The 26657-nt window shown below is 43.3% G+C and overlaps 1 protein-coding gene across 1 annotated transcript in view; it reads left to right on the top strand.

Annotated features, from left to right (window-relative positions):
• The window catches only part of LOC137890630 (neuropilin-1a-like), a 74760-nt gene that overhangs the window by 16401 nt on the left and 31702 nt on the right, over positions 1–26657 (top strand). The window contains exons 3-6 of the mRNA XM_068734795.1: positions 6940–7121; positions 14730–14957; positions 19673–19843; positions 24958–25124. Of these exons, the coding sequence (XP_068590896.1) occupies positions 6940–7121; positions 14730–14957; positions 19673–19843; positions 24958–25124 (748 nt within the window). The remainder of the gene's footprint in view (positions 1–6939; positions 7122–14729; positions 14958–19672; positions 19844–24957; positions 25125–26657) is intronic.

The raw sequence follows: 26657 nt of genomic DNA, 5'->3' as shown, positions 1-26657 counted from the left end.
ACTTCCTTCTTCCAAATTGGAACAACACACTCTCTTGTGTTATTGGCACGATTGCCTTTTTCTGTCAACAACTAGTTAACACCTTGTTGAAAGCCAATCCTCGATGAGGAAGAAAAACAAGGTAGAAGTAAATTACACTACTTGATCAAACTTTAAACTCCTGAGAATGTGCTTTGGGTGTATCAAGAGTGGATCCTTTTTAAAGCCACTTGGTTGACAGGGAGGTTCTCTTTTGGAGGAATCTTTTCATGTCTGGAGAGGAAGTTGCAGAGCAGACAGTGTTTGCGCCGACAGATCCAGATGAAGGGAAAAAGACGTAGATGGAATAAATGGACGACGGAGGGAGAGGGGTGTGACGCTGCTCCGCAGAAACACTGTGTCGACTCCCAACTTCGGCTTTGCTTTGCAGGAGGTGAACGTAACGACAGCCCAAACGTCACCCCGTAAACGCTCCCGTGATACCTTCCAGATGTGTGTAAAGAGGTCGGGGGGGGGGGGGTGCAACACAACACGGCACCGCGAGCATGTTAACAAGCCGTAGTGTTTGAGCGGAGCTAGGGTGAGGGCGTCGGCTTGGAGCTCAGTACTCCGGTAGCTCGGGAAGGAGGCGGGGAAGGAATGCGGGGCTGTGTGAAAATTCCCCTTCTCTGTCTGGATCCGATTTATTTAAAGAGATAATCTTCCACATCCCCATTTGTGTTAAATTTGGTAACGTCGTTGATGCCAGGTGGTCACTGCTCTGGTCAGTTTGCCTTGTACTTACTTACTGTGTCAGAACTTTTTATTTGATTTTCACTCTATTTTATTGAAGGCCTTCACACACCGTTTTTTTTTTTGTTTAATTAATTCTCACGTATATAATAATATCATATTATATATATATATAATATGATATTATTATATACTAATATATTATATATATATATATATATATTTATTTATTTTTTTTATATCAATTTGGACATTTTACAAATTAAAGTCCCTAGAAGTGGATGATCTTCTAAATAAATGTTATAAATTGTTATATCGAATCGCAATATATGATGAATCAACAACCAAGTGTGATTATCACACTTGTGCATTTCTAGCCCAGTCGTATAGTGAGACTTTAGTGTGTAATTGTAACTGAGCGGCACATTCCTCCTTCATAACTGGAGGAAATTGCACCCTTGGGCAAAAGAACATTTGATCTCATGGTCAAGGGTGCATTTGTGGGTAGAAAATGTGAATTTAAAAGCTTCATAAAGGAACTGATTTGGTGTGTTTTGTTTCAGCTGGTGGTATAGAATTCCTCCATCAACATCTTTTTCTTCCACATTTCTAGATTAACCAACAATCCTTCAAGATACAGCAATGCTTGTATACGTCTCGTGACCTTCCCTGGCACTTCCTGCCACTGGTTGCTTATTAGGTTTTGACATTTAGCCCACTTGCACTCACTGTTACTGGCTAAGAGTGCCGGTTAAACGGCATAAAATGTTAATTTAAACATCTGCTGTCGGGAGCGGGCCCCACCGGGATGGAATGGCGATTGTTTCGCCCTTGAGCAAGGCATTTGCTACGGACAGCTGCACTTGGAGGGCATGAGCCGGTGTGGTTAATGAGTGTTGTGAGGAGATGGGGGGAGAGGAGGCTGCAGGGCTGCAGACCGAGCGACTCTCCTTAACTAGAGTGCGAAGACACAGACCCCACTTCATTAAACGGGCCTGTCTCGGTAAACACCGACTGCCTCCAGGACCGGCTGGAGTGACTGAGTGAGCGAGTGTAGCCGGACACACACACACACACACACACACACACACACACACACACACACACACACACACTCTCTCTGGCTCTTATTTTATGATCTGACATGGCGGGTGGAGGTGGGGGAGGGGTGGAGGTTTCATGCTATGAATAAAAATGCCATCACCTAAGCATCGCCGTCGGCGCTAAGACTTCACAAGTGAGCACGCTTAAGTCCATTTCTCACCGGGCACGTAAAGCTTTCTGCGGAACACATGGAGAATAAGACCGAGAGGGGAAATCAAGCCGGCGACGCAGAGATGAAAAGAGAACAGATTCGTATTTATTTTTTCACACCTCCTGCTCAAATACCTCGATTTAAACATCAAAAACACTGTTTATGCCCTGAGCTGTCAGCGCTGATGGTACGCTGTGAGTGTAAACAGACTTGAGCCTGAGAATAACTGTATGTTCGACACGACAGCGATGTTGTTTGTTAATTGTAGTTGATATTTTCAGAGGATGTTTTTTGCAGAAATATGCAGGTTATTTAAATAAATGACCTGCGGCATGTTAGTTTAGACGTATAGACAGTCAAGTTTACGATGTTTCTTCTCAGAGGCCTGCAGCATCGGGGACATTTTCTTCAAATGCTTTTTGTTTTTTAACCAAGATGTGTTCTACAAGTAGCAACCTCTTTTAAGGACGAACTCGATAAAGAGAGTGTGTGTGTGACAGAAGCTAGCAGTGACATTATAGCTGCGCAGTGTGTGAATACATGCTTCAACTCATCAAAACCCAAAGAAATAACATTTATTTTTACACTTGAAATGATGAAGGCACTTGCAGATGACAAGGAAGTACAACATGTAAACCATAAAGAGGGTTCACTTCACTTCAGGCTCTCTTTAGGTGAACTGACCTTTTAAGCTTTTCTCATTTTAATGATTAGCCGCTCCGTAGCAGCAACTTGTCTGGCGGAGAACAGTGCTAACTGTTCTTTTAGTATTACTTAGGGCTGTCTTTGTGGCCTATTATGGTCCAAGACCAATACCATTTAACAGCAATGCCCCTGGCTCGATTCAGGCCGGGGACCTTCTTTGCATGTCCCCTCTCTCTATTTCCTGTCTGTCTCTTCCCTCTAAGAAAGACGAAAGAAAGTCTGTCTATCCGTCCGGTCCGTATCTCAGGAACGCCAGGAGTGAATTTCTCCAAATTTGGCACAGACGTCCACCTGGACTCAAGGATGAACTACTTAGATTTTGGTGATGAAAGGTCCCTGTGACCTCTCTGGCCATGATTAAATTCATATGCTAATTGTGACAATTTCACATGAAAATGCATATTTTTGGGAAATTGTCAAAGATTTCACAAAGCATTAAAAGACTTGAGGGTTGTGACACACTGTGTCCTCCACCTGCTCCAGACCTCAGAAACCTGTAAGTGGTAATCCTTTAGATTTCAGTCCTGGTTCATTTGACAACCTATTTGCTGGTGGTGACAGCAAATGTGAAAGAAGCTGGAGAAGTCGCCTGCAGCTCTTCGTCTTACAGCTCAATGACTGCTCCGTTACTCCCTGCAAGATTTCAAACTGATCCGCTGTCAAAAAAATATCGAAAATGACCGTCGTCTTGTCTTGTAGATGCATTTCTGATGCGGTCAAACACATCGCGTTACCTGTGATATTTGAGATATGCTGTATCTGTGTCCAGCAGAGAGAGAGAGACTCCATAAAGACGCCATTAAATCAAGATGTCTGTGAGAGATTTTAAGGAAGAAAAGCAAAATTTCCCACGTCAAACTCATGAAGAGACTCTTTGAGAAACCGTCGCCTAACAAGCCGTCCGTCTGCAGCGCTAACGTTGTTAGCCGTGAGAGAATTCAGCGGCCGACGGCGGAATTCCTGAAGTCCGAGATGACGCGGCCGAGGAAGTCGCTCACCGTGTGGGAACACTGAAGGTGTTTTTGTCAAGTTCAGCTGTGGCAAAAATGTTCAACCTAGCTCGGTTGTTTGTCTGGTTACGTCAGGAGCTCTGGGTTTTTTTTTTTTTGAGTGTGTATTTCTGTCTCATTGGACACACATTCCACACATTCTTAACTGAGAGCTGATCAGCAAGCCGCCGATGCTGAAGGAATATTTCGATACTCTACCCAGCTTCCTTAGGAGTGCTCTCTGTTCTCTTGTCAGGAAAAGGTCAGAGGTCAGCTTTAAACACGGTGACCCCAAAAGCTGGCATGGATCCTCTATCTTGCTCCTCGGGTCCAGGCTCTCCGTACTTTACCCTTTTCAGCTTCAGATACTCGTCAGGCAGAGTTGTTTCCACAGCTGGCTGCAAGAGGAAGAAACTTGTCATATCACTTAACATGTTCTGTAGAATATGATTTATTTGTACAGTACTTTTTAAAAAACAGTCACAAAGTGCTTTCAATAACCGAAAGCAACTGTCCCAACAAGGAGAATGTCAGATGGGAAAATCATGGTCCAAGAATGCCAACAAAACAGCGATATGAAGACTTTAAAAATAGTTTTGAGAAGATTTTTATTGACATGAGATGTTCCAGAATGTCTGAGGCATGGTGGACTACATCCACTGGGTTTTCCCATCGTGACCGTCAGGAGGGGGAATCTGAGGCAGGGTGGGCAGCACAAATTATCCGTCCAAACATGTCTGATATGTGTGACCTGGTACGTCTGAGCAAGTCCTGTAGTGTGAAGGGAAAACAGACAGACCATAAGTGGGCTCTCCAAGTCCAGACAACCGCATACTATTGCAATTATCATGACAGAAAAGAAAAGTATGTGACGGTTGTCTGTGTGACAACATCGCCATTCATGCTTTTTACGGCGTGTGTACAGTCTGTCCACACTGCAATACAAACGCATACATGCGGCTCCGCTCAGAGCTATATGTAGCGTGACAAGTGAAAAAGACTACTTATGGTGGCTGTGTTATTTACTTAGTTTACATACTTATTTTAAGCCCAACCATGATGTTTTTCCTAAACCTAACTAAGTGGTTTTTTGCCTAAATCTAACTGCCGCTGCTTCATGGTAACACCGTGGCGTAAAGTGACATGCAAAAACCCCAACAAATTTTATGACATGCGGAATTTCCTTAAAAATGTGCTATTTTTACTCCTTCCCATGAGGTCAGGTTGGATATATATAAGCACTTGTTTTGCAGACAAACGGCATGCACGAGGCATATGTACGAGTACAGACTTGCTCACACTTGAGACGTGGTGAAGCGGACAGTGGGTGGACAGACTGGGGTGTCGGCGGGTAAAGGATGAGGCGTTGCAGCGGTGGTGGGAGGTCCTCACAGACAGCAGCTCTCTCTCTCTCTGTCTCTCTCTCTCACTGTCTCTCTGTCGCTGTCTCTCTGTCTCTCTCTCTCTGTCTCTCTCTCTCTCTCTCTCTGTCTCCCTCGCTCTCTCCCTCTCTCTCTGTCTCTCTCTCTGTCTGTCTCTCTGTCTCTCTCTTCCTCTCTCTCTCTCTGTCTCTCTGTCTCTCTCTCTCTGTCTTTCTCTGTCTCTCTCTCTCTCTCTATCTCTGTCTCTCTCTCTCTATCTCTGTCTCTCTCTCTCTCTGTCTCTCTCTCTATCTATGTCTCTCTCTCTCTCTCTCTCTATCTCTGTCTCTCTCTCTCTCTCTCTGTCTCTCTTTCTCTCTCTGTCTCTCTCTCTATCTATGTCTCTCTCTCTCTATCTATGTCTCTCTCTCTCTCTCTCTATCTCTGTCTCTCTCTCTATCTCTGTCTCTCTCTCTATCTATGTCTCTCTCTCTCTCTCTATCTCTGTCTCTGTCTCTCTCTCTCTATCTCTGTCTCTCTCTCTCTCTCTGTCTCTCTCTCTCTCTCTTCCCATCGCTTTCTCACCCCTAGAAAGAAGAGTAGCTTCTGTCCATTCTCCGTTCACGCTGCACTCTTATTTCCCAGCACACAGTTGAGACAGAGTTGTTTTCTTATCAGCGTGAAAAGCAACAAACAACAACATGCACACGAGGTGATTCTTCACCTGTGGACCAGTGGATATATGGAAGAAAAGATGTGGTTGGGTGTCTTACTTGTGGGAAACAAATCAGATTGTATCTGAATGTGAACACAATCTGGAGACACACACTCGCACGTTCTCAGACTCTCTTTGACAATACATACCTGACATAGCATGACCTAAGAACATTGATATTTGCAATATAGAAAAGCAGATGTTACGTTTCCCCCAGCATGCATTGAGTTACTCACCATACAGCTGCTCTATCCGCTCAGATGTGCTGATCTTCCGTCGTTCACTTGAGACAGCTGTCGTGATTTAGGGACCCAGCATCGGCAATAAGGACCAGAAAACGAAACACTCTTAAAAAGGCCAAACAGCTGACCTACATTGGTATTTGGGGAAATGCCTCAAATAAGTAAAAAATGCAGAAGTCCCCAGTGTCCAAAACTGAGAAAAACAGATATGAGATGTTGTGGTTTCACGGTTTGGGCGTGTCCTTTAGGCTTCACTAGTGATAAAGTGCATTTGAGTCAAATGTTGTTACTGAGGGAATTTTGGATTTGTATCAACAGCCGTTAAAAAACAACAATTTCCTCCATGTGTTTAGTGATAGAATGTTGTATAAATCAGATTATGATCAATATACAAACAACCTCTTCTGGATAGGAATGACATCGGAACGTTTGGTGTATGTAAGAGAAAACTTATTTAGAGAAAACGGCCTTTAAAGATATGTTTTGTAATCACATACATTTTGAAGGCGCTACAGGTAAAAAGGGTAAAAATACTAAACTAATAGATATCACCACGAAACTTTCCCATTAGTACAATACACTTAAATTTGTATTTTGGATGTTTTCTCTGCACGAGTCTGAAAGAAGAAGCAAAAGAGCCCAGAATCTAAAAATGTACCAGTGCATGAAAAACAATGTTTTTGCCTCCTCTTAAACATTTGTTGTAAATTAATTTCTTGTGTAAAATCAGTGGAACGCCTCTAAAAAAAGCAGTTTTTGGACGAATAAATTAGTCTCAGACACAACAATTACTCGTGCACATGTTCAACATCTGTGTGCATTTAAGCAAAGACGTGTAAAACACTCGCCAGCGCTCTCTCATCCATGAGGGCAGGTTGATTAAAAACAACATAGATCAGCACATCTGTATTTAGCACCAGCCTAAACCTGGATCTCCTCTCTCCTCCTCCTCCTCCTTCAGGTACGACTACGTGGAGGTTTACAACGGCGGGGACGAGCTTTCGGCCATGCTGGGGAAGTTCTGCGGGAAGATCGCGCCGTCCCCGATCATCTCCAGCGGCAACCAGCTCCTCATCAAGTTCGTCTCTGACTACGAGACGCACGGGGCGGGATTCTCCGTTCGCTACGAGGTCTTCAAGACAGGTGCGTTGCCCTTGTTGTCGCTGCTGCTCGACATCCTGGCAGCAGCGGCAGCAGCAGCATCAGCTGAAAGCCAGAAGCGGAGCTGCGGTTGCTCCGCTGTTTTCTACACGCTCCGCTGAATGTGATGAATCGCCTCATGGAAAGCAGCCAATTTAAATTCAATTGTAGTTTAGCCAGGTTTCCACAGGTTTGTTCTGTTGCTTTTTGGATCAATGGCGTGCTCCATATTGCTGCTGAGAGAAATAATCAGCAGTTCATTTATTTCTTTTTACATATTTTACATACTGGCAGGCTGCTGAAGAGCAGCAGGGGATGAAAACAAATCAAATACACTTAAGCTTTTGGAATTCCTGTCCTCTGTGTCTTAAAGGGAAATCTGGTGCCATATATTCTGCAGAGTTTTGGTTCTGTGCAAGTTATCTGATCACTAAAAAGATGTCTGAGGGGGGAAGAAACGTGATCATATTAGTTGTAAACAAACCCTACAGGTTAGCAAAACTGTCAAATGATTCCCATAGCTGTGGGAATCGTTCAGGGACGGGATGAAAACAACCACCACCCAAATAATGATAAGTATTATGACATGCTGTCCTCATACAGCGTGTGAAGTGAATGCACTGTGATTCGTAGAAAGCAAAACGTATGTAATTAACCAGGAAGTATAAAGACAGCACAGAGTCATTGATTTGCCACATTACTTCCGTACTTAAGCTTCCGTAGATATTTGAACCCAAACGACGATCTTTTCCGAAACCAAACCAAGTCGTTTTCTTGCCTGAACCTAACGAAGGTGTTTCTTGAGGAGTTTATTCTGAAAAGAGTAACGACCTGAAATTGAGGAGTAACTTTTCATAAGATATCACACTAACAAGGGCTGCATACGTCCATATGAAGGCCGCATGTTAAAACACGTGATCGTCCTCATGCAGTCTAATTACTGTGGAAATTTGAGTGATTCTTTACGCCGCACGAATTTCACACACAACAAAAAAAACAAACATTTGCTTTCTTCCGAGCTCCTAAAATAACCTTTCAGAGAATAAAGTCCAAGGTTGTCCAAACAGCTTGAGCTGAACCTGAACCTCTGGTACACTGACCCCCTCGAGCCCGCAAGTTACGTAAACCAAAAGACCCAGAATGCCATTGGGGGAACAGCGCGTTTAGCTGGGGCAGGATGCAAGCAGGACAGACCTACATAAACACTGGCCTGCCGAGGAAGGAACCTTGTCCTACATTTGTATTTGCTCTTCTCTCCTGGGTCCACTTGAGTGTCTCCCAAACGGCGAGTCTCCTGTGACCACTTCAGTTTTCCACCAATGGGGGGTTGGAGATAAATCAGATAAAGAGAAAAGGGGGACATGCGATTACGTGAGATTCCTCTTCTTCATTTTTGTTGTTTGCACCCCTGAGGGCAATAACCATTCACAGAATCACAGGCTCCAGGAATAAGTATTCCCAGGAGGACTTGTGTTGAAAGTATTGTAAGATAAAAAAAAAGTGGAAAGGCGAGTTCTTTTTTTTTTTGCTATTTAAATGAGGAGACAGGCAGTAATATGAGTAAGGTTAGGAGCTCCTCTGTTCCTCTACAAAGTGTGGCCCCCACGTCTGTTGTACCTTTTTGAAATCTGCTCGTATCGACTTTAATTTCAGGGTGCAAAGTGGAGTCGAATGACAGGATGTTATTAGAGAGTCAGCGTAATAAATCTTTAAAAAGTAGGTCAGCAGAGCATCGGCTTAGAAGGAGCGTTGGTCCTGAACATTTTCCCGGTGGAATTTTTTTTTTTTAAATGTAGCTTCACCATGGATGTGTGATGATTTATACCGGAGCTCCAATTGCTGATCTGATGATCAAATTGTGATTTATAGTGCATTCATAGTGCAGTCTGGGTCACCATGACATTTACTGTCTGAAAACATCCAACTTCATATTTTCTTTTCATGAAATAAACAGCTGTGAGAGTCTAATAGAACAGGGAGGAACCATCACTTTCTGTATGTCGATGGTATTTAAAGAGTCACTTCTGCACCGTTTGAGGGTTAGCGGCCATTTTCACTTTGGAAACAGTCAGTTGAGAAAATAGACTTTGGTCAGATAGTAAAGAAACGGGACATCCTGTGTCTTTTCCCAACACTTTAAATGTTGCCGCCGCAAGGAATTGTGGGACGGCATTATTTCCTTTCCTTTGGTAAATGACGGTCCAGCGTTCCCTATGCTAAAGGAGATAAGGAAGCATTGGAGCTTCTTTCCTTAGCATTAATTGCGTGTGTCATCATGGCACAACGTGGTCCTGAAGACTGCATGTGGAACTACCACAGAAGCATTTTTGAGTTCTAGCATCTGGGATTTTGGCAACGATGCAGTCAAGAAACGTTACAGATGTGTGTAGAAGTTTTTTTGAAGATGGGTGTGGTGCGAGTAAGGGAGCAGGAAGTATGGTGGTCAGTTCGCCATTGTTGTTTTGTTTTTGAAGCGCTTACTGAATTAATTAACTCAGGACCTTTTACTGGAAGAACTCCATCAGTTGATGAGGATCAGGTGATCTGATCAAAACCTCCATGGACGCAACGCTCCATCTGAAAGTCGAGATATTTCATTTTGAAAATGAGAATCGGTTGTTGGTGGATCGCAGCTTTGACTTTCTTGCATTGCAGCAGTTAGCAGATGAGATGTTGGCTTTGAACGAGGTGTAAACCAGGCGTACTCGTCAGGGTCCGTGTTTCTCCGCACGCCGCTGCTCCTGTCCCTCCTCGTGTTTGTCGGAGAAACAGAGCAACTTGTTTTCCTGCTGTTGTTGTTGAGAACGTCCGGCCGCCGTCTCCTCTCTACCGGCTGCGGTTCAGCTGCAGGACGAGCTGGGAATTTCATGTGTGTGTGTGTGTGTGAGAACGTGCATGTGGCTTCATCGACCCTTCTTTGTGTTTACACACATTATCTTTTCATGTCTTTTGTTTGTCTTGTGTTGCTATGTGCCTGTAGCTATCTGTCTGTCTTTTTTGTGTGTATCTGATTTCCATTGTGTGTGTGTGTGTGTGTGTGTGTGTGTGCGTGTGCGCGTGTGTGTGCATGTGTGTAAAAGACAGGTGCACGGGACCCCAGGCTCATTTAGCTAATGGGCTGCTTGTCCTTGGAGGCAACAGGGGTGACCCGCAGATGAGATGGATGCTCTGGCACAGAAGAGGGGGTTCGAAACTAGGACAGCACGTGTGTGTGTGTGTGTGTGTGTGTGTGTGTGTGTGTGTGTGTGTGTGTGTGTGTGTGTGTGTGTGTGTGTGTTGGCCTCAATATGGGTCCTCTCCCCTCTAACAAGTCAAAACCAGCGCTTGTACTCACTCAGGTAATCCCCCTGTCATGTTACTGCCTTCTTTCTCACCACATTTAAAATCCATTACAGCCAGAGCAGCATGATGAAAGTCGCTGCTAAATGGAGCTGCTGCTCTTGTTACAAACAGGCCTTCCATCTCTCTCTCTCTCTCTCTCTCTCTCTCTCTGCCTATTTTCGTCCTCTGATCTCAGAGGTTTTTTTTTTGCATTTTTTGAATCAAATAGTAATCCTTGAAGTATCGGTATTTCATAACAATTACGACGTTTTAGATTTCAGATATCTCAGACGTAGAGATTGAGACAGTCTTTACACACATGTATACACGGTGTGACATGTCTCTACATTCCTTTGTTTATGTCTGTGTCTGTCTGTGGCATCACTCCTCCCTCAGCTCTTTACCTCTCTCCTCCCTTCTGTCCGTCTCTCTCCTCCACGTCTGTCATTACGTCAGAAACCAAAAAAAACAACCTCCAACCGAAACACCACCACAAGAGGCCCTAACCGTCGCTCAGATGACGAGCTCCGTCTGGCCTCAAAGATAGCGCTCCGCAGCAATTTTGGGTAAATCTCTGGATTAATGAGCGAGTTATGGCTCATAACCATAACTCCACCCTCTGCTGACCACAGAACACACATCGTTCATAAATGAGAGCCAAGTGAGCCCTTCTTCGGCGACCTGGAACTATATTTGCGCCAAACCGTCTCGTTTTTATTGCAGGTTTTCAAAGGAAACGCACACGTCTCTCCGCCGTTTAGACATTGAGCCGCAGCTGATTGAAGGGCCGCTGATAAAAACAAAAAAAAAAAAAAGCTGGAAGAAGAAAGAAAAAGATGGATGAACAGAGAGAGAGAGATGAGAGCAATGCACCGTGTTGAAAGTGAGGAGAGTGACGCGAGGCGATGTACAGGTGCGCTTGAACACACAACATAACATATGCAGCGTCTTTGAACAGACACGTTGAGATATGCAAACAGGCCGGCACGCTCGATGTTTTTGGGGTGTAGCTTCGTCTTTTTGAGACATTTAAACAGCGAGAGTGGTTCTTCGTCCTTCCAAGGAAGTGATTTTTTTTGGTCTTCGTTTGCAGCTTTTTTCTTTTTTTTTTACAGATAAAATGTACTTTGTCGGACAGTTCATGCTAGGATTTCACAACAAACAATTTTTACAAATTATTATGACTTCACGCCCTTTGAATTTGAACAAAGCAGCCAATCACAGGTCATTTTCAGAGGGAGGGCGTTCCCATTGGCTGCTCTACAAATGCAGACACACACCCTGTAGTGAAAGCCTGCAGAAAAAGTGTCTGTTCCTGTTGCATCGGCCACCAGAACAGCTGAAGTTAGGCTATAAAGGAACTTCACCACGGTGACATGAGTGCGAGTAAACACAACGAGGTAATGGCGTTTTGTAGTCTCATTTAGCCGCTTGTTTACAACCGCCTTTTTTACTTTAAAGATTCAAAATTCATTTACTTTTACTTATTTTATATCTTAGAATAACCCGATAGAATCTTGTAAGCTTGTTTTAACCACAGACCTTATTTCAGGCATCTAACCAGAAACACATTCACAAATCTGACTTTGAGACGAGGGAACCAGAAGTGCAAACATGTTCCGTTATTTCCGGGTTTCGAGACTCGTTGCTGCCGCACTCTGTAGTTTAGCGTTCTGCTAACCGTAGCCAAGGGCCCACGGGTAGAAAACTGTCTACCCCAGCTTTGATGCATTATAGCAAAAAATGTGTGTTGTTAGTTTTTTATTTTCCTATGTGAACTTCAAGGATATTTGTGCCCTGAAATCTCATTTATTTCTGACCTTGATAGACATGCAGCAGCCTAGATTTCTCATGAGGATTGGTAGATTTACTCAGCCCATCTGCACATTCGACCCCCCCCCACACACACACACACACACACACACACACACACACACACACACACACACACACTGGAAAGTGTGCCAGCTGAGCAGGATCGAAGCCTGCCTCATCTCTTCCACATCATTCATCATGTCGCCCTTTTAACGACACCACCTGTGTCAACAGCATGGGGTCCACTGGAGTGTGTGTGTGTGTGTGTGTGTGTGTGTGTGTGTGTGTGTGTGTGTGTGTCTGTATGAGGATTCATGTTTACAGGCACGCCCGGATAACATGCAGGTCACATCTGGCCTGGCAACATAAGAACCCCAAACACACACACACACACACACACACACACCTCCAAGGGATGCTTGACCCTCGCCCACGCCTCGCGTCGTCTTTCACCCGCAGAGATCAGTCGGCGTCTCGTAACATCGCTCATGTCATTTTACAACAAGAGAGGTGTGAACCGCCAGGTTGACTTGATGCGAGCCGACGCACAGATTTTTCACGAGCATCGACAGCAGCGTGGATGCGACAGCGGACAAAAACAACTTGTGTACAAAAGGACGACAAAGGCACAGCAGCTGTAAACCCCGCCGCTCCGTTTGTACTTTTATCAGGAGGTGTCGTATGTCGCTGCCTGGTGCAGGCTTTATGTCATCACTGGGACTACAGATGAAAAACAGCCAGGAATGTTTTATTAATGTGCACTGTACCAAATAAAGCAATACATAAATCTTACAATCTAGAGGAGCATCTGACGCTTTCGAGGAATTTTTCGAGGTTTTCGTGCAGCTCTTAACTGCAGTTAAAAAGTGAAACGAGACATTTGCAAAGTCTCTCTTGCATAACGCTCTTTGTGCATGTGTAACATCACGATTCCTTAAATGCATCTTCACAGTATATCATCACAAGCTGCAGCCTAAAACTGTGCTCCCACTGTATGCTGCAGATTTATGCACGGAAATAAAGAAACAAATGTTGCTCTATGTCACACACAGATTGATTTTTTTTTGCTCACGCCGCCACACAACAATGGTGAGATGAATGTAAAAAAAAGGGAGCGATGTAAACACGACACAGCTGACGATGTTATCACCAGGAGGTGTTACTCGCCAAACGCATGAATGAAAGTGTGAAAAATGAAACATCATCGTCCGAGGGTGCAACATAACAGCAGAGACGCTGTTTACGGGTGTTTTTCTTTTGTGTGAATAAGCAAGTAAAACGTTATTTATGTTGCAGATTTCATAAATCTGTGTTACACAGATTATAAAGGCTGTGCATTCTTAAAAGATGTGTATGAATTGCAAGAAGTCAGAGCAAGAGAGCTTCATTAAAAAAAGCCTTAGAGAACAAATATAGGCCTTCTAGATAATATTACAAAGTATACAGCAGCAGTGATATTTGGCTGCCCTCTGAATACAAATCCTGAGCTCGTGGTTGAATGATTATGTAGGGTAGCGTTTGTGTGCACTTGGACGTGTCTAATGAGCTGACAGGGTGGTATTTGTCCGTGTATCAGTGTGTGTGTTGTTGGTGTTTGTTGACCGTGATTGGTTGTAAACAGCCTCTCAGTGTCCGGGACTGTCAATGAGCCCCCCCCCCCCCGTCACAACACGGACTCAGCCGGCTCCGACGGGCGAGGGGACCAGGTTGTGTTTTTTTTAAATCAGCCATTTTTTAAAAACCCTCTGAACCACACAACCCGCCGGCAAGTTTGAAAGGCAAAAAAAAAAAAATCTGCAAAATCACACTAAAACTGTTATTTGAACGGGTCGCTTCTATCAGGAAAAATCACCAAATCTAAGCCTATAAAATAAATAATGACATTTCATCAAAATCACTTCATTCTACATGTCTCAATTAAAATTCTGACATTAATTTTTAATTGCAGAGAAAAACGAGGCCACAGTAAAGTAAATAGATAAAAAGTAAGTATATATATATATATATATATATATATATATATAAATGTGAGAGCGTTTGAGGTATCAGAGGACACATTAGTCACTTCATTTGGATCCAAGGAAGTCTTGATGGCTTATTTCATGCTACTGTCATTTGCTCCTTCTAGAAAATCTAGTTTTAAGACTCACAAGGTCTTAGTCAAAGTAAATCTTTATTCTGGTGAATAAGGATTTTCGATTTTCAGGTTTTTGACCTGGCAGATTCGACACTGAAAGCCGTGCTGCATGGAGCAGCCATGAACAGACAGTCGGTGTCTCAGCTTTCAGGACCACAAACGGCTCATTTTGCAAAAAAAAAAAGAAAAAAAAAGCTGGAAGCCACTTTAATGTGCGAACACCGACCCCTCAGAGTTCACGCCTCTGTCCGAACGAGGATTAATCACTCTGTCCAGAACACTTCTGGACACTTTTAAAAAAAAAAAACTCATCAGCGTTCTCTTTTTCCTCCTCGCAGGTCCAGAATGTTCCCGGAACTTTACGGCCCCCAGAGGCGTCGTCAAGACGCCGGGCTTCCCCGAGAAGTACCCCAACAACCTGGACTGCACCTTCATGATCTTCGCCCCGAAGATGTCTGAGATCGTGGTGGAGTTCGACAGCTTCGACATGGAGCCGGACACCACGCCGCCGCCGGGCGCCCTCTGCCGATACGACTGGCTGGAGATCTGGGACGGCTTCCCCGCAGGTGAGGAGAGAGAGGGGGGGAGGAGAGAGAGAGAGAGAGAGAGAGAGAGAGAGAGAGAGAGAGAGAGAGAGTTTGGTCTGAAACATGGCCTCGAGCTTTATTTCTAAAGGGAATATTTCTTAAGTCTTAAAGGGAGATGAGAACAAAGCTGGAGTCAACGTGCACCAAAAACAGTGATGATACTACTTCAAATTGTTCATGTCAAGACCCTTTCTTTAAGCGTGAGACATACATTCTAATGGCTGACATAAAACAAAATATAAACCAGGTCAAAACAAGCTGTAAAAGAATGCAACAGCGGTATTTCATTGTCATTTCTGAAGCATTTTATGGACTCTTTTCTCCTTTTTTTTCTCTCATAAAAATCCCCTCTTATGGCTCAAGAACATAACATAATAAGACTGGATGCATTTCCAAGATAGAGCGGTGAGATCAAATGGGGGGAAGAAAAACAAACGAACAGGTGAAAGGTGAGAGAATTGAAGGAGAAACAGCGAGACTGCTTCTCCGCAGGTGAAGGGTAAGAACGGGGGGATAATGGGATGCAGATGCAGAGGGTAGATATGCGGAGCTGCGGAGCGGCAAGAGAAGGATGAGAGGCGCTCGAGGACGGCTTCCTCCCCTGCAGATGTTGACAGAAAACAGACAGAGACGTGTGGAGGTGAAAGGGGAGGAGGAGGAGGGAGGAGAACAAAGGATGGATGGCTTCCCTGCAGGTGGGACGAGCTCTGATTGAGCGATGGAGGCGAACGAGGAGAGCGGAGGCGAAAAAAGAAAAAAAAAGATAGACGAGAGGAAGACGTGGGCTGAAGTAGGGGAGCGGAGGAGGGGTTTGCGCTTCGAAGCGTATTGTGCATACATCAGCAACAACAGGAGACATTTGCACTTTTGAAGTAAATGTTCTCCTATAATTTAAGAACCTTCAGCATTCTTGTTTTCCACAGAATCTAGGAGAAATCTTTTCTGAAAGTACAAGAACGACTTTAAAAGGTTGTGATTTTCAAAATAAAAGCATAACCCTGCCGGTGATGAGCACGTCAGCGTTCTGGATAGATAATAGGAAATAAATAATAGAGATTTAAAATGGGTTTCAATAAACTCGGTTTAACGAGCTGCGTTAGAGACTCCTCGGCTCTGATTGGTTGTTCTTCTTTGGGGAAATCTTAGTGTTAGGCCAATAGGCGCACTGAAAAGGAGGAAAAGTAACCAGATCTTTTTGACAGATTATACGTTTCATGCACTTCTGTCAGGTTCGAGCAAATATGACAAAAGGTAATTTTTCCAAAAAGTTACAGCCTGCAGCTTTAAACCAACCGTGGATGATATTCACTACTGGCTCCGTTGTTACTCAGTTGTGTTGATTTCAGTCCTTTGCTTGAGACGCGTCCTCCTGTGCACACATGGAGGGTGGACGTAGTGACAGAGACTCCCTCACAGCTTGCTCATTGTTCCCTCACAAAAAAAAAAACCCCTGTCTCTCTGCACACGAATGACGGCGCCGTGTCCCGCTCTTCCCTCTGTTCGCACTCCTCCCCTCGTTTTTTGGACGGGGTATTCTCGGGCTGCCATTGTTGTCCAATTAGCCGTATACAGTGTGCGGATAATGGTGAGAGCTACATACCTTGGACGGGGGCCCCCGAGCGGGCTGCCAGGGATGCCCACAATACTCGCTGCTGTGCCCAAAGCGTCGCCTGATTATTGCCAGGGAGGAGACTGGCATGGGAACGCGAGGGACACAGAGACTGGCACAGGTAGACAGACAGTGACACACACTTTAAAGCCGTGCCAGCATACATAACATGCCAGGGATCTGTGTGTGCATTTGTGCATTCAGGTGTCTGTTTGCATCAATGTGTGTGTGTGTGTGTGTGTGTGTGTGTGTGTGCTTGGTGAACGTGTGCGTCGGCACAGATAACAAAGCAGGGTGAAGACCAGGATGTTTTCTTCATCCCATCAAACGCATTCGAAATGTTTAACACGAACATCAAGCGTTCCCATCATGCACTGCTGTTGTTGGTTTGTTCTTCTTTGAGGGCTGTAAATATGTTTTTTTTCTTTTGATATTTAATCAGACAAACCAACATTTAGATGTCAATATTTTTAAATATATTCTTAAAAAAATGAATCTAATAATTTGATTTAGCCCAAAAAAAAATCATAACAATGGAAAATGATGAACCTAATAAATACCCTGAATAGAGAGCTGCTTCTTTGTTGTTTTTACAAGGAACTGGTTCCTTTGTTTTGGTTTTTACGGAGCTTTCCGGTGGTTTAAAGCAAGAACACAGTAAGTGAACCTGAAGAAGTTTCTGCTCTCCAGCTTTTAGAAAGAACCTCGAGAAAGCTTTAAATCTTTCCTCTCATACTGGAAGATCCTGGAAATCTTCCTCCACTTTTATTTCAGATATGACCATTTCCTAGATAAATGTAAATGCAGCCCGAAGGACTTTTTCACGTTTTATAGCTGATTGCATTGACGGCGTTCAGCCTCGCTGCGAGACCATTTCACACTATGATAAAGCTGGAATATTTCAACACGTAATCCGTCGCAGATTGTCGACTAGCTGCTTTAAACTGTAACCGATAAACATAATCCACCAGATTACTCAGAACTCAGCATTCCAATGTGGTGGTTTTGTGTTGTGCTTATTTTGCCTGAAATTGCTAGAAAAGTGTAATTTTTTTTTTGCAACATGTATGACTTCACTCTGGACTGAATGTTCCCTTTTCTTGAGTCCTCGAGAGGCTGCAGATAAAGTATCTCCGTGAAACAGGAGGCGCCACAAAGCCTGGCATTGTTTCTCACGGATAAGAACGCGGAGGAAATGGCAAACGGCACACTGTGGGCAGGCAGCAGCGCAGCGTTGGGAGACGCGAGGCAGTCTGTCGCATGTGCGCTGCGTCGTATAAGGATATGAGAAGATGGCGTCGTTACGGTGCAGGGTAGCCCCGGTTTGTGCGTCTCACGTTTAGTCACAGAGCTCAGCGTCTCTCTTTTCCTGAGCGATAAATCCCCAGCAGTCCAAAGAAGAGAATATCTGTCCCGTGCACAATTAACAGGATTTAACAAACTCTTATAATTGTCTATTTTGATCCGTGTCAATATTATCTTCCAGTATTTGTTGTGCATGTTAAGAAAGGAGATCGTTTTTTTTTTTTTACCGCTCTGAACGGCATCAACTTTGGAAATGAGTCAAAATGTCTTTTATTGTGCAGCTGATGGATTATTTTTGGTAGCGTTTTAGCTTTACAGATCCATAATTTACGAGCCAATTATCTTTCTGGAAAAACAAAAGAACGACATTATTTGGCGCTTATAGGGGAAATAGAGACGGCTGATTTAATTTGGTACACTTACAATTAATGAAAATATACTAAATACCAACGTAAGTCATTGCGAGCATGTCCACTGAGCATTCATGTGGGATTAGTCTACAGGCAAGCGTAGCATTCAACAAATGGGAAATACAGTTTCCTATTACAAAATGAACATTAATTTGGGATTTAATGGAGGCTTTCAGTACACATCTCTATAATTAGTACCTAATTAATAGTGCTTTTAGAAAAAGCGTTGAGAAATCACGAACCCTTACATTAAAGCAGTACTTGTTTGTTTTGAAGATTCTGCAGAAGTGGACTATGTGTGTAAACTACCTTTGGGGAAAGATTGCTGGAGATTTGTCTCTCTGAGAAGTGGAGGCTTTGCTCTGTGACTCGAATGTAAAGACAGAAAGATATATGAGAAGGAAAAGCTGGGAGCAAATGTTTGGAGGTCTGGCCGACTTCTGTCTTTAGCCATGAGGGCATTCAGAGTTTTCTGACTTAATATGAACAGAATATGAAGCATTGAAGTCTTTTTGAGGCATGAAACTAGGTTATTTTACTTCACTGTGTCTGATAACCTTAGAACTCATCTTTACGTTCTCCAAAAAAGTATATCACATCATTGTTGTAATTGAATGTCAGTTTTTCTGTAAAACAAAAAGTCTTGAGTTCAAATCTTAATTTACCAACCTGGACTCAAAGTTATGCGATATGAAACAAACACAGGACTTTCTCCCAGGAGGCCGCTGTTCGTGTCCCGTGTGAAACCAAAAATAATTGCTGACTTTGCGTTGTTGCACTTGTTACGTAGCGTTGTGTCAGAAAGTCCCCCGAAGGCATGTTTTAACAGAAACAATGATGATCTAACCGATCGTTTCACAGCGTTAACGACGTGGCGTTTTTGCATTTCTGATACATATTTATAGACGCGCATAATGCCAACAAATGTTTTCTGCCTCCTGGATTGAAATGAGAGCTTAACAGGACGATAAAACACACGATATCCTTCACTGTCGCTAGATAAAGGAGTTATTCTTCGCTGCACCTGACGTGATTTTATACATCCAGTTTATTTATAGTGTTGGGATAATAAGTGTCAATGCAATACGTTGTGGAGATGAGTGTTTGTGCTATCTCAAAGGTGTCGCATCACTCATGAGAGGTGAGAGATTGGAGCTGACAGGAGATCAGTTGTTCTTTGTTTGTGTCTGAGGACTCCTAACAACGCGGCAGATTAAACAAACTGACGTTTTGGGGGCTTTTGTTTGAGGGCAGAAATGGACAGAGTGAATAATGAAAGCACTCTGCAGAGTGATGAAGCTGACGTTCTCCTTCTCTCCTCCTCTTCCTCTCCTTTTCTCCTCCCTCCCCCCCCCCCCCCCTCCCTTCAGTGGGTCCCCACATTGGCCGGTACTGTGGCCAGACGTCCCCGGGCCGCGTGGTCTCCTACACCGGCATCCTGTCCATGACCATCACCACCGACAACGCCATCGCCAAAGAGGGATTCGCCGCCAACTACACCATCCGCGAGAGGAGCCTCCCCCCGGGACACGAAGACGAGGGTGAGCAGCTGGAGTAGTGATGGGCGATGGGGGGGGTAAGGGGTGGGGGGGGGGGGGGGGGGTGGGGGGGGGGGGGGGGGGGGGGGGGGGGAGTGATGTGGAGGGTGGACATGTGATCTTTTCATCCGTAAAATGCTAATAAATAATGAATTAGCAGCGTCATAATTTTCAAGGTGGCATCTGCACAAAGCTTGTTTTTGTCCAAAACCCCCAGATGTTAAATTTACAATCGTATAAAACAGATGAAATAAGTAAATCCTCACAAATGACTGAAACAAGTAGTCGATTTTCAGATTTCATGTCATTATGTGGGTTATCAGCTAATGTCAGTTACAATCATATATTCAGTTTAAATGGTTTAGAGTCATGAACTCCAAACCACAGTGTGTGACCATTTATAGACAATTTATTGCTATTCGCCTGCTTCTTGTCACAGTTCATTTAAATGATTCTACAGCAGTTAGTGACATAAGACCTAAAAAGACAAGGCACATGATAAAGATAATAGCAATCATAATAGTACTAATAATCTAACAGGAAGTGAATCCTTATCTAAATATATATACCCCTACATATACATGCACATATATATATATATATATATATATATATATATATGTATATATATATATATATATATATATATATATATGTATATACTGTATATACATACACACACATATATATACACATACGCGTATAGCATACCCATACATTTACCTTCCCACATATACACATACGTACACAAAAAATAGAGAAAATAAAAGAGGAAGAAAGAAAAAGTACAAAATAAAAAATAAAATAAAAAAAAAATATATATATATATATATATATAATAACAAAATAGAAAATAAAGTAAAATCGGAAAAAAAATGAAATAAATGTAAATAAAATAAATAAAGTATTTCACAAGTTAAACGGTAGTAAAGATTCTTGTATCACAACCACCCAGATGTTTCTTTAGACCCCTTGGGGGGTCCTGAACCTCAGGTTGGAGACCGCGGCTCTGAACTATTCTAGACTATATTTGCTGGCTGACGGGAGGTTTCGGGTTTCTGCACACGTCAGTCCAATAAATGTAAGAAAATATAGAAAAAAAGGAACGCTTGAATTTAACCACACAATAAGTTTAATCTTATTTCATAGCTGTAACTTTTAATTTAAAATGTGATAAAAAAAAAATCAGTTTGACCCACTTTTATCTCCTTCTGTTGAACAATGAATTAGGCCGATTTCACACACCAGGATGTTATCCTGAGATGAAGAGTTTCTCATGCTCGGTTATACGATGGTCGAGTCCACGTGTTCTTTAAAAAGAGCACCGGTTGCACCGGTTGACCCTGTGGAGAGTTCAGTTACGTCGGGCCCGTATGGTTCCTGCACTCCCGTCACCTCGACCCCTGCACTCACCCCCGTTGAGGAATGCGAGTGCGACTAGAGAGGTGAGTTTACGTAAGGCCCCGCGGTGGATAACACGAGCGCTTTGGGGAGAAAATTCCTCATTTTACTGCGCTAAATTGAAAATGAATGACTTAAACAGAAAATACAAACACAGTCAACTGACTTTGAGTCAGGCTTATCCTTCATCTGAGGCTTCACATTCCTCAACTGCCCACAGTCGTCAGTGAAGCGGTTTTAAATGTTTTCCTCTTGTAAGTTGAGTTGCGGCAATAAATGCATGATAGACAACGTACACAGGCTTTAAAAAACGGCGCTATTAAAAATATTTATGATTCATATGAAGTTATGTCGCCTCAGGGTCCTTTCAGTAAATGTTCTGGAGCTTTCTATCGTTTCAAGTGATCTTCATCAGCAGATGGAGTAGCCAAAGAGCAAATGTGCAGTTCAAATGCTCATATTGACAAAGATGTTGTGTTCTAAGTCGTTATGCAGTTATACTGTAGCTAAAGATATTTCTATTCACCTTTTAATATGAAAAAAAGTACATATTTGATACATCATTCAATCCCAACACAATGCATTGACCTGGATAATGCTTCTGAATCACACATGTATGAAGACATTTCACCAGAGGGCTTTTCAGTTTCCTTGTTGTTGTTTTTTGCCATGAGCAGAACACGAGGGTGATGTTGGGCTGTGTGCATCACGTGTGTGTGTGTGTGTGTGTGTGTGTGTGTGTGTGTGTGTGTGTCTGACAGCCGCTGTTGATGGTGAGCGTTAATGACAAGTTACATGGATGTAGTCTATATTTATCTAATGTGTCTGTACTGTATGCATGTGTGTGTGTGTGTGTGTGTGTGTGTGTGTGTGTGTGTGTGTGTGTGTGTGTGTGTGTGTGTGTGTGTGTGTGTGTGCGTGCGAGAGATAAATCTGTCCCTCTAGTCATAGCTGGGATGACGGAGAGCATCGCTGGTGTTAAACAAAGCTCTAATTGTCTTAGCTTAAGTAACATGCACACATACACACACACACACACACACACACACACACACACACACACACACTCAATTACTTTGCCTACAGAGCTCAGCAGATGGAATTAAATATTCTCGTCACACCAAATCACATTGTCCTTTCAACCAAGTGATTGTACTTGTGGACGGCCCCATTTCCACACATCGAGTCAGCCGTTGAAACAGTTCATCTGGTAAAAAAAAAAGGATAAATTGGCTGAAAGTCTTGGTGAAATGGTTGAGATTTCCAGATATGAACACTCCGAGTGGTAGTAGGCCTAGAGGCCTGGAGGCAAAAGAGCAGTTTTTTTGCTTTAACATATTATTATGAAGTACATTTTCATGGCACAATTTAATGACTACAGAATGACACCATGTGCTTGCACTATGCAATTCTGTCTGCCCCCGAGGCTTCGATCCCAGCCGCCGCTGCAGACTGCATGTAACGGAAACACCGGAGTGTTTCACTCTGCCTTCATCACAGCACTGAGATCAGGGTTTGGGATTTGCTTTTTGGACAGCGGCCCGGCTGCTTAGCGGTAGCCGCGTGGCTAGTGGCTAGCAGCCCAAAAGACGAGGAAGCCAGGACCATCAGAAACAAACATCTACGTGTGTTTCTGGCACAAAAGAAACAGCTGTGTTTGTTTCTGGATGTTAGCATTAACCATGTTGCTAACCCTGGCTGTGCTAGCTAATCCTCACACCTCAGCCAGAAACAAATATCTCTGATTAATTGTCTTTTTCATAATCTAAACATAGAAGTTTTTTTGTGGTGACTTTTTTAAAATGAGCAGTTCTGTAACTCTCTTTGTTCTGTTTTATCTGATTCATTGTCTTTGTGACAACGGCACCAAAACAATAATACCACTGGGAAACATAAGGAAAGTTATTTGTTGCAATATTGCTTTTTAATAGTTTTAAAGAAAACAGCGTTTTAAAATCCAATCAATAAAGCACATTTTGAACATGACAAAGAAGGTTGGTAACCACTGCTATAAACCACCTTTTATCGCCTATTAAATATAAAATTCCTCCTCTTGAGAATTTCAGAAGGAACTTCCATTGAAGCAGGATCTCACCAGCCTCTGAGGATTCAGACTCTGACTTCCTGCAGTGAATTAACGGTCGTCTCGCGCTCCGTCCCGGCCATCACCTTCAGAAAATGACCTCCAGCCGGTCCTTTGATCAGCTTTACGATCGATGGGAGGGAGGGGGTGTCATTTTACGTCCTTTCTTTCCTTTTTTGGGGACAGAGAGGTGGAGGGACTCGTCCCTCATGCCCGCTGTGATGGAGACATGGAGGGTTGTCTCATGAATCAAAATAAGAAAAGAGCAAACGAGAAGTTGTTGGATCGAAGGCTGAGGCGGGAAGAAAAACAGAGAAGTGTGAGAATTTCTTGTTAACTCGACGTATCGGCTGGCCGGTATCCAGCGGCGCTTCACGTCCTCGTTGTCTCGCTCCACTTTCAGGACGTTTTTTGGCAGGAGAAGGGAGGAAGCGCTGAATTGGATGACTTGGGTTTGAAATTTCTCAAGATAACAAATCTAGATGATGAGTGTCTCTGCAGTGTTTTGGTGATGTCGCAAGAAAACTTTCTCCCTTAGTTTATTTGCGGAACTTGGAATGATGTGAGTGTGTTTGTGTCTGTCTGGCAGACCTTGTGTCTCCAGACAGGCCTCCCACACACAAATACTCACGTTTCCTTTCGTCCACCCCCTCCCCCCCCCCTCTTCTTTCCCTGTGGTCCCCTGCTGTTACAGACTGGACGCAGAGACACTGACATGTAGTTTGTCCAAATGCTGTTCATGAAACAGTTTCGTCACCCCAAAGGATCGTCTCGGTCTGCGGAGGAGTGCGTCGTCCTTTAGTTTGAGAGTGATGAAATGAAAATCCTCTAAATTAGAGCTGAAATCCACACATTACATCATCTGTGTGGGTTTCTGTGTATTGTGTGTGTGAGCATATACTTACAAAATAAAAACATTATGTCGAGGCTGAAATGACAGGAAATTAATTCACAACAATTTGGATAATCAGATAATCCTTCAAAGTAGAAATAAAACATTCTCATCTGAAGATTTGCTACTTTTGTTCTGTTTTATATCATTTTAAATTGATTTATTTTGTAGCTTTTGGACTGTTTTTAACTACTGTTTAAAGTTTTGTGGATTAAATAATTCATGGTCTTAATGAGAGAACGAATCACACATTACTGGATTATGAATATAATGATATATTGTAATATCAGGACAGAACAGCGGTTTGAGAAAAGCTCTGAGTTTAGCTGTAAAGCTATTCTTGACGGGATTATTAGTTATATTGACTCTTTGCACATTGGATTCAAAACAATAAAAATCAGGTTAAAGTGCTGACTTCCAGCTGTTTACATCCATATACTATTATTATATTAGCAGCCCATCGTGGCCTTTCCTGCAACAAAACATGTTTATGAGATTAAAACGTAATTTGGTGACAAATTATCAGTTTTCAGCTGCAAATATCTGCACGCAGAGTAAACCTATTCTCTTTATCAAAAACCATTCAATTAACAAAATAAAATGACGAAACCACCAAAAAGCCTTTCTTTTAACCCATCTTTCCACGTCAGAAGCTATTGGTTTGTAAAAAGTGATAAAAAAAAAGAACATTGAGGACTCTTGTTGAACTCTTGTTAATGGAGTTTTTCTTGTCTTTGGCAGACTTCGCTTGCATGGAGCCGCTGGGCATGGAGTCGGGGGAAATTTCCTCAGAGCAGATCAGCGCCTCGTCCCAGTACAACTCCAACTGGTCCCCCGAGCGCTCGCGTCTCAACTACCAGGAGAACGGCTGGACGCCCTCAGACGACGCCGTCAGGGAGTGGATACAGGTCAGTAATGTTTGGGTGGGTTTTGTGGAGGATTCTTGAAATTCTTGTGACGTGAAATTGTGTCGCACTGGTCCTCGTTTTAGAGTCTGATCTCAAAACCGTGCGTCTGCTCGTTCACGGAGAAGCGGCGTTCCTCGGTTTGAACTCCGCTGCACCGCTGAGATCTTTGCTCACATCTGGTCTGAATATTGTTCACTCATTTGTACCACTTTCTCTGCACGTTAGAGGGACACGGAGTGGTGGAAGAAAAAAAACAAGCCGACATGCATTATTTATTCTAACCGGCCTCTCCAGCACAGTTGACATCAGCACTGAAATCACTGAATGTGGAACCAGAGCAGACCACTGTTTCATTTCTTTTAACACATTTTTCGATATTCAGTTTGATGAACTATCTGCTGTTCAGGTTTGAGAGGAAGGAAGTGCTGATAAGTTGACTCCTAAGCTGCGTTGGTCTCCGTAGACGACAGCAACACAACAAGCCGTTTCTGTTTGGAGCTGCATTCAAATACAACACGTATTTATTTCTGTGTATTTGAACAAAGTGTGCTCAAACAACGGTTCTCCTGATAAATCCTTCCTCCTGGGGGAAAGACCGGTGTAGGCAGTTTGCGCTCTTTACACTTCTCACGAATTCTTCGGATTACGTACCGATAGATTTTGTGCGTCATCTACGACGTGCAGCGCAGCCTGGTTTGAAATGTGGAGCTTTAGTTTTAATGTCGTCGGGTAGGTTACGATGCAATGTGTAGCTATGCTGAGAAACATGTGAGTTTCTACCATCTATCATAAGGTTCATGACTATATAAATAGGGAAATTTACAATAATTTGCTTTTGAAATGCACATACAGAATGTGATTTGTTTGAGTCGTGGCTCTCTGACTTATTATTGACCTTTTGTAAACAACAAGCATGTGCTTTTTCCTAATATGGTTTCGACCGAACAAAGCCGACCCTATAGGTGAGACAGATGGAACCTGTAAGGTGCGGCTGGAGTCCTGGACTGTCCCATTGTCCAGGGCAGGAACTCATAGAGGAAGACTCACAATGCCCCCCCCCCCCCCCCCCCGCAGTAAAGAAAAGACCCTCACTTCCTTTCCTAACAGGAAGTAGACAGGAAGACGGCATCAGCGCTGGATGATTAGTATAGTGGCTCTCTATTGTCTGTCTGGGGACTTCTTTTAGCTACCGGGCCGCAGAAGAACCCTCCGGGATGTCATGATGTGAAGCATAGAGGTTGATGGGTTTATACGTGGACAGAGCCTGAATCCAATACGCTATTTTTTTACAGGAAAGCTGAAATGTCCCTGCCAATATTTTGGCTTGCAAATAAACACATGTTCTGGTCCACCTCTGAGTCCTTACCGTACCACCGTTGAAACAAACGCTCCTTCTATGCAGACCCAATGTTCCTCGTTGAGGCCTGGAATAAAAACATACCAAATCTTTGGATACTTTTGAAGTAAAGTAAAGTGACCACACACACACTTCATTCCCATTTCTAAAAATAAAATGCAGAGGTGAAACACCTT

The sequence above is a fragment of the Cebidichthys violaceus genome, unplaced genomic scaffold, assembly GCF_023349555.1.
Source record: "Cebidichthys violaceus isolate CVI_PGR_0920_01 unplaced genomic scaffold, fCebVio1.0.p SCAF_67, whole genome shotgun sequence".
NCBI lineage: Eukaryota > Metazoa > Chordata > Actinopteri > Perciformes > Stichaeidae > Cebidichthys > Cebidichthys violaceus.
The sequence above is the reverse complement of the archived record's forward strand: the minus strand, read 5'-3'. Positions and strand labels throughout refer to the sequence as shown.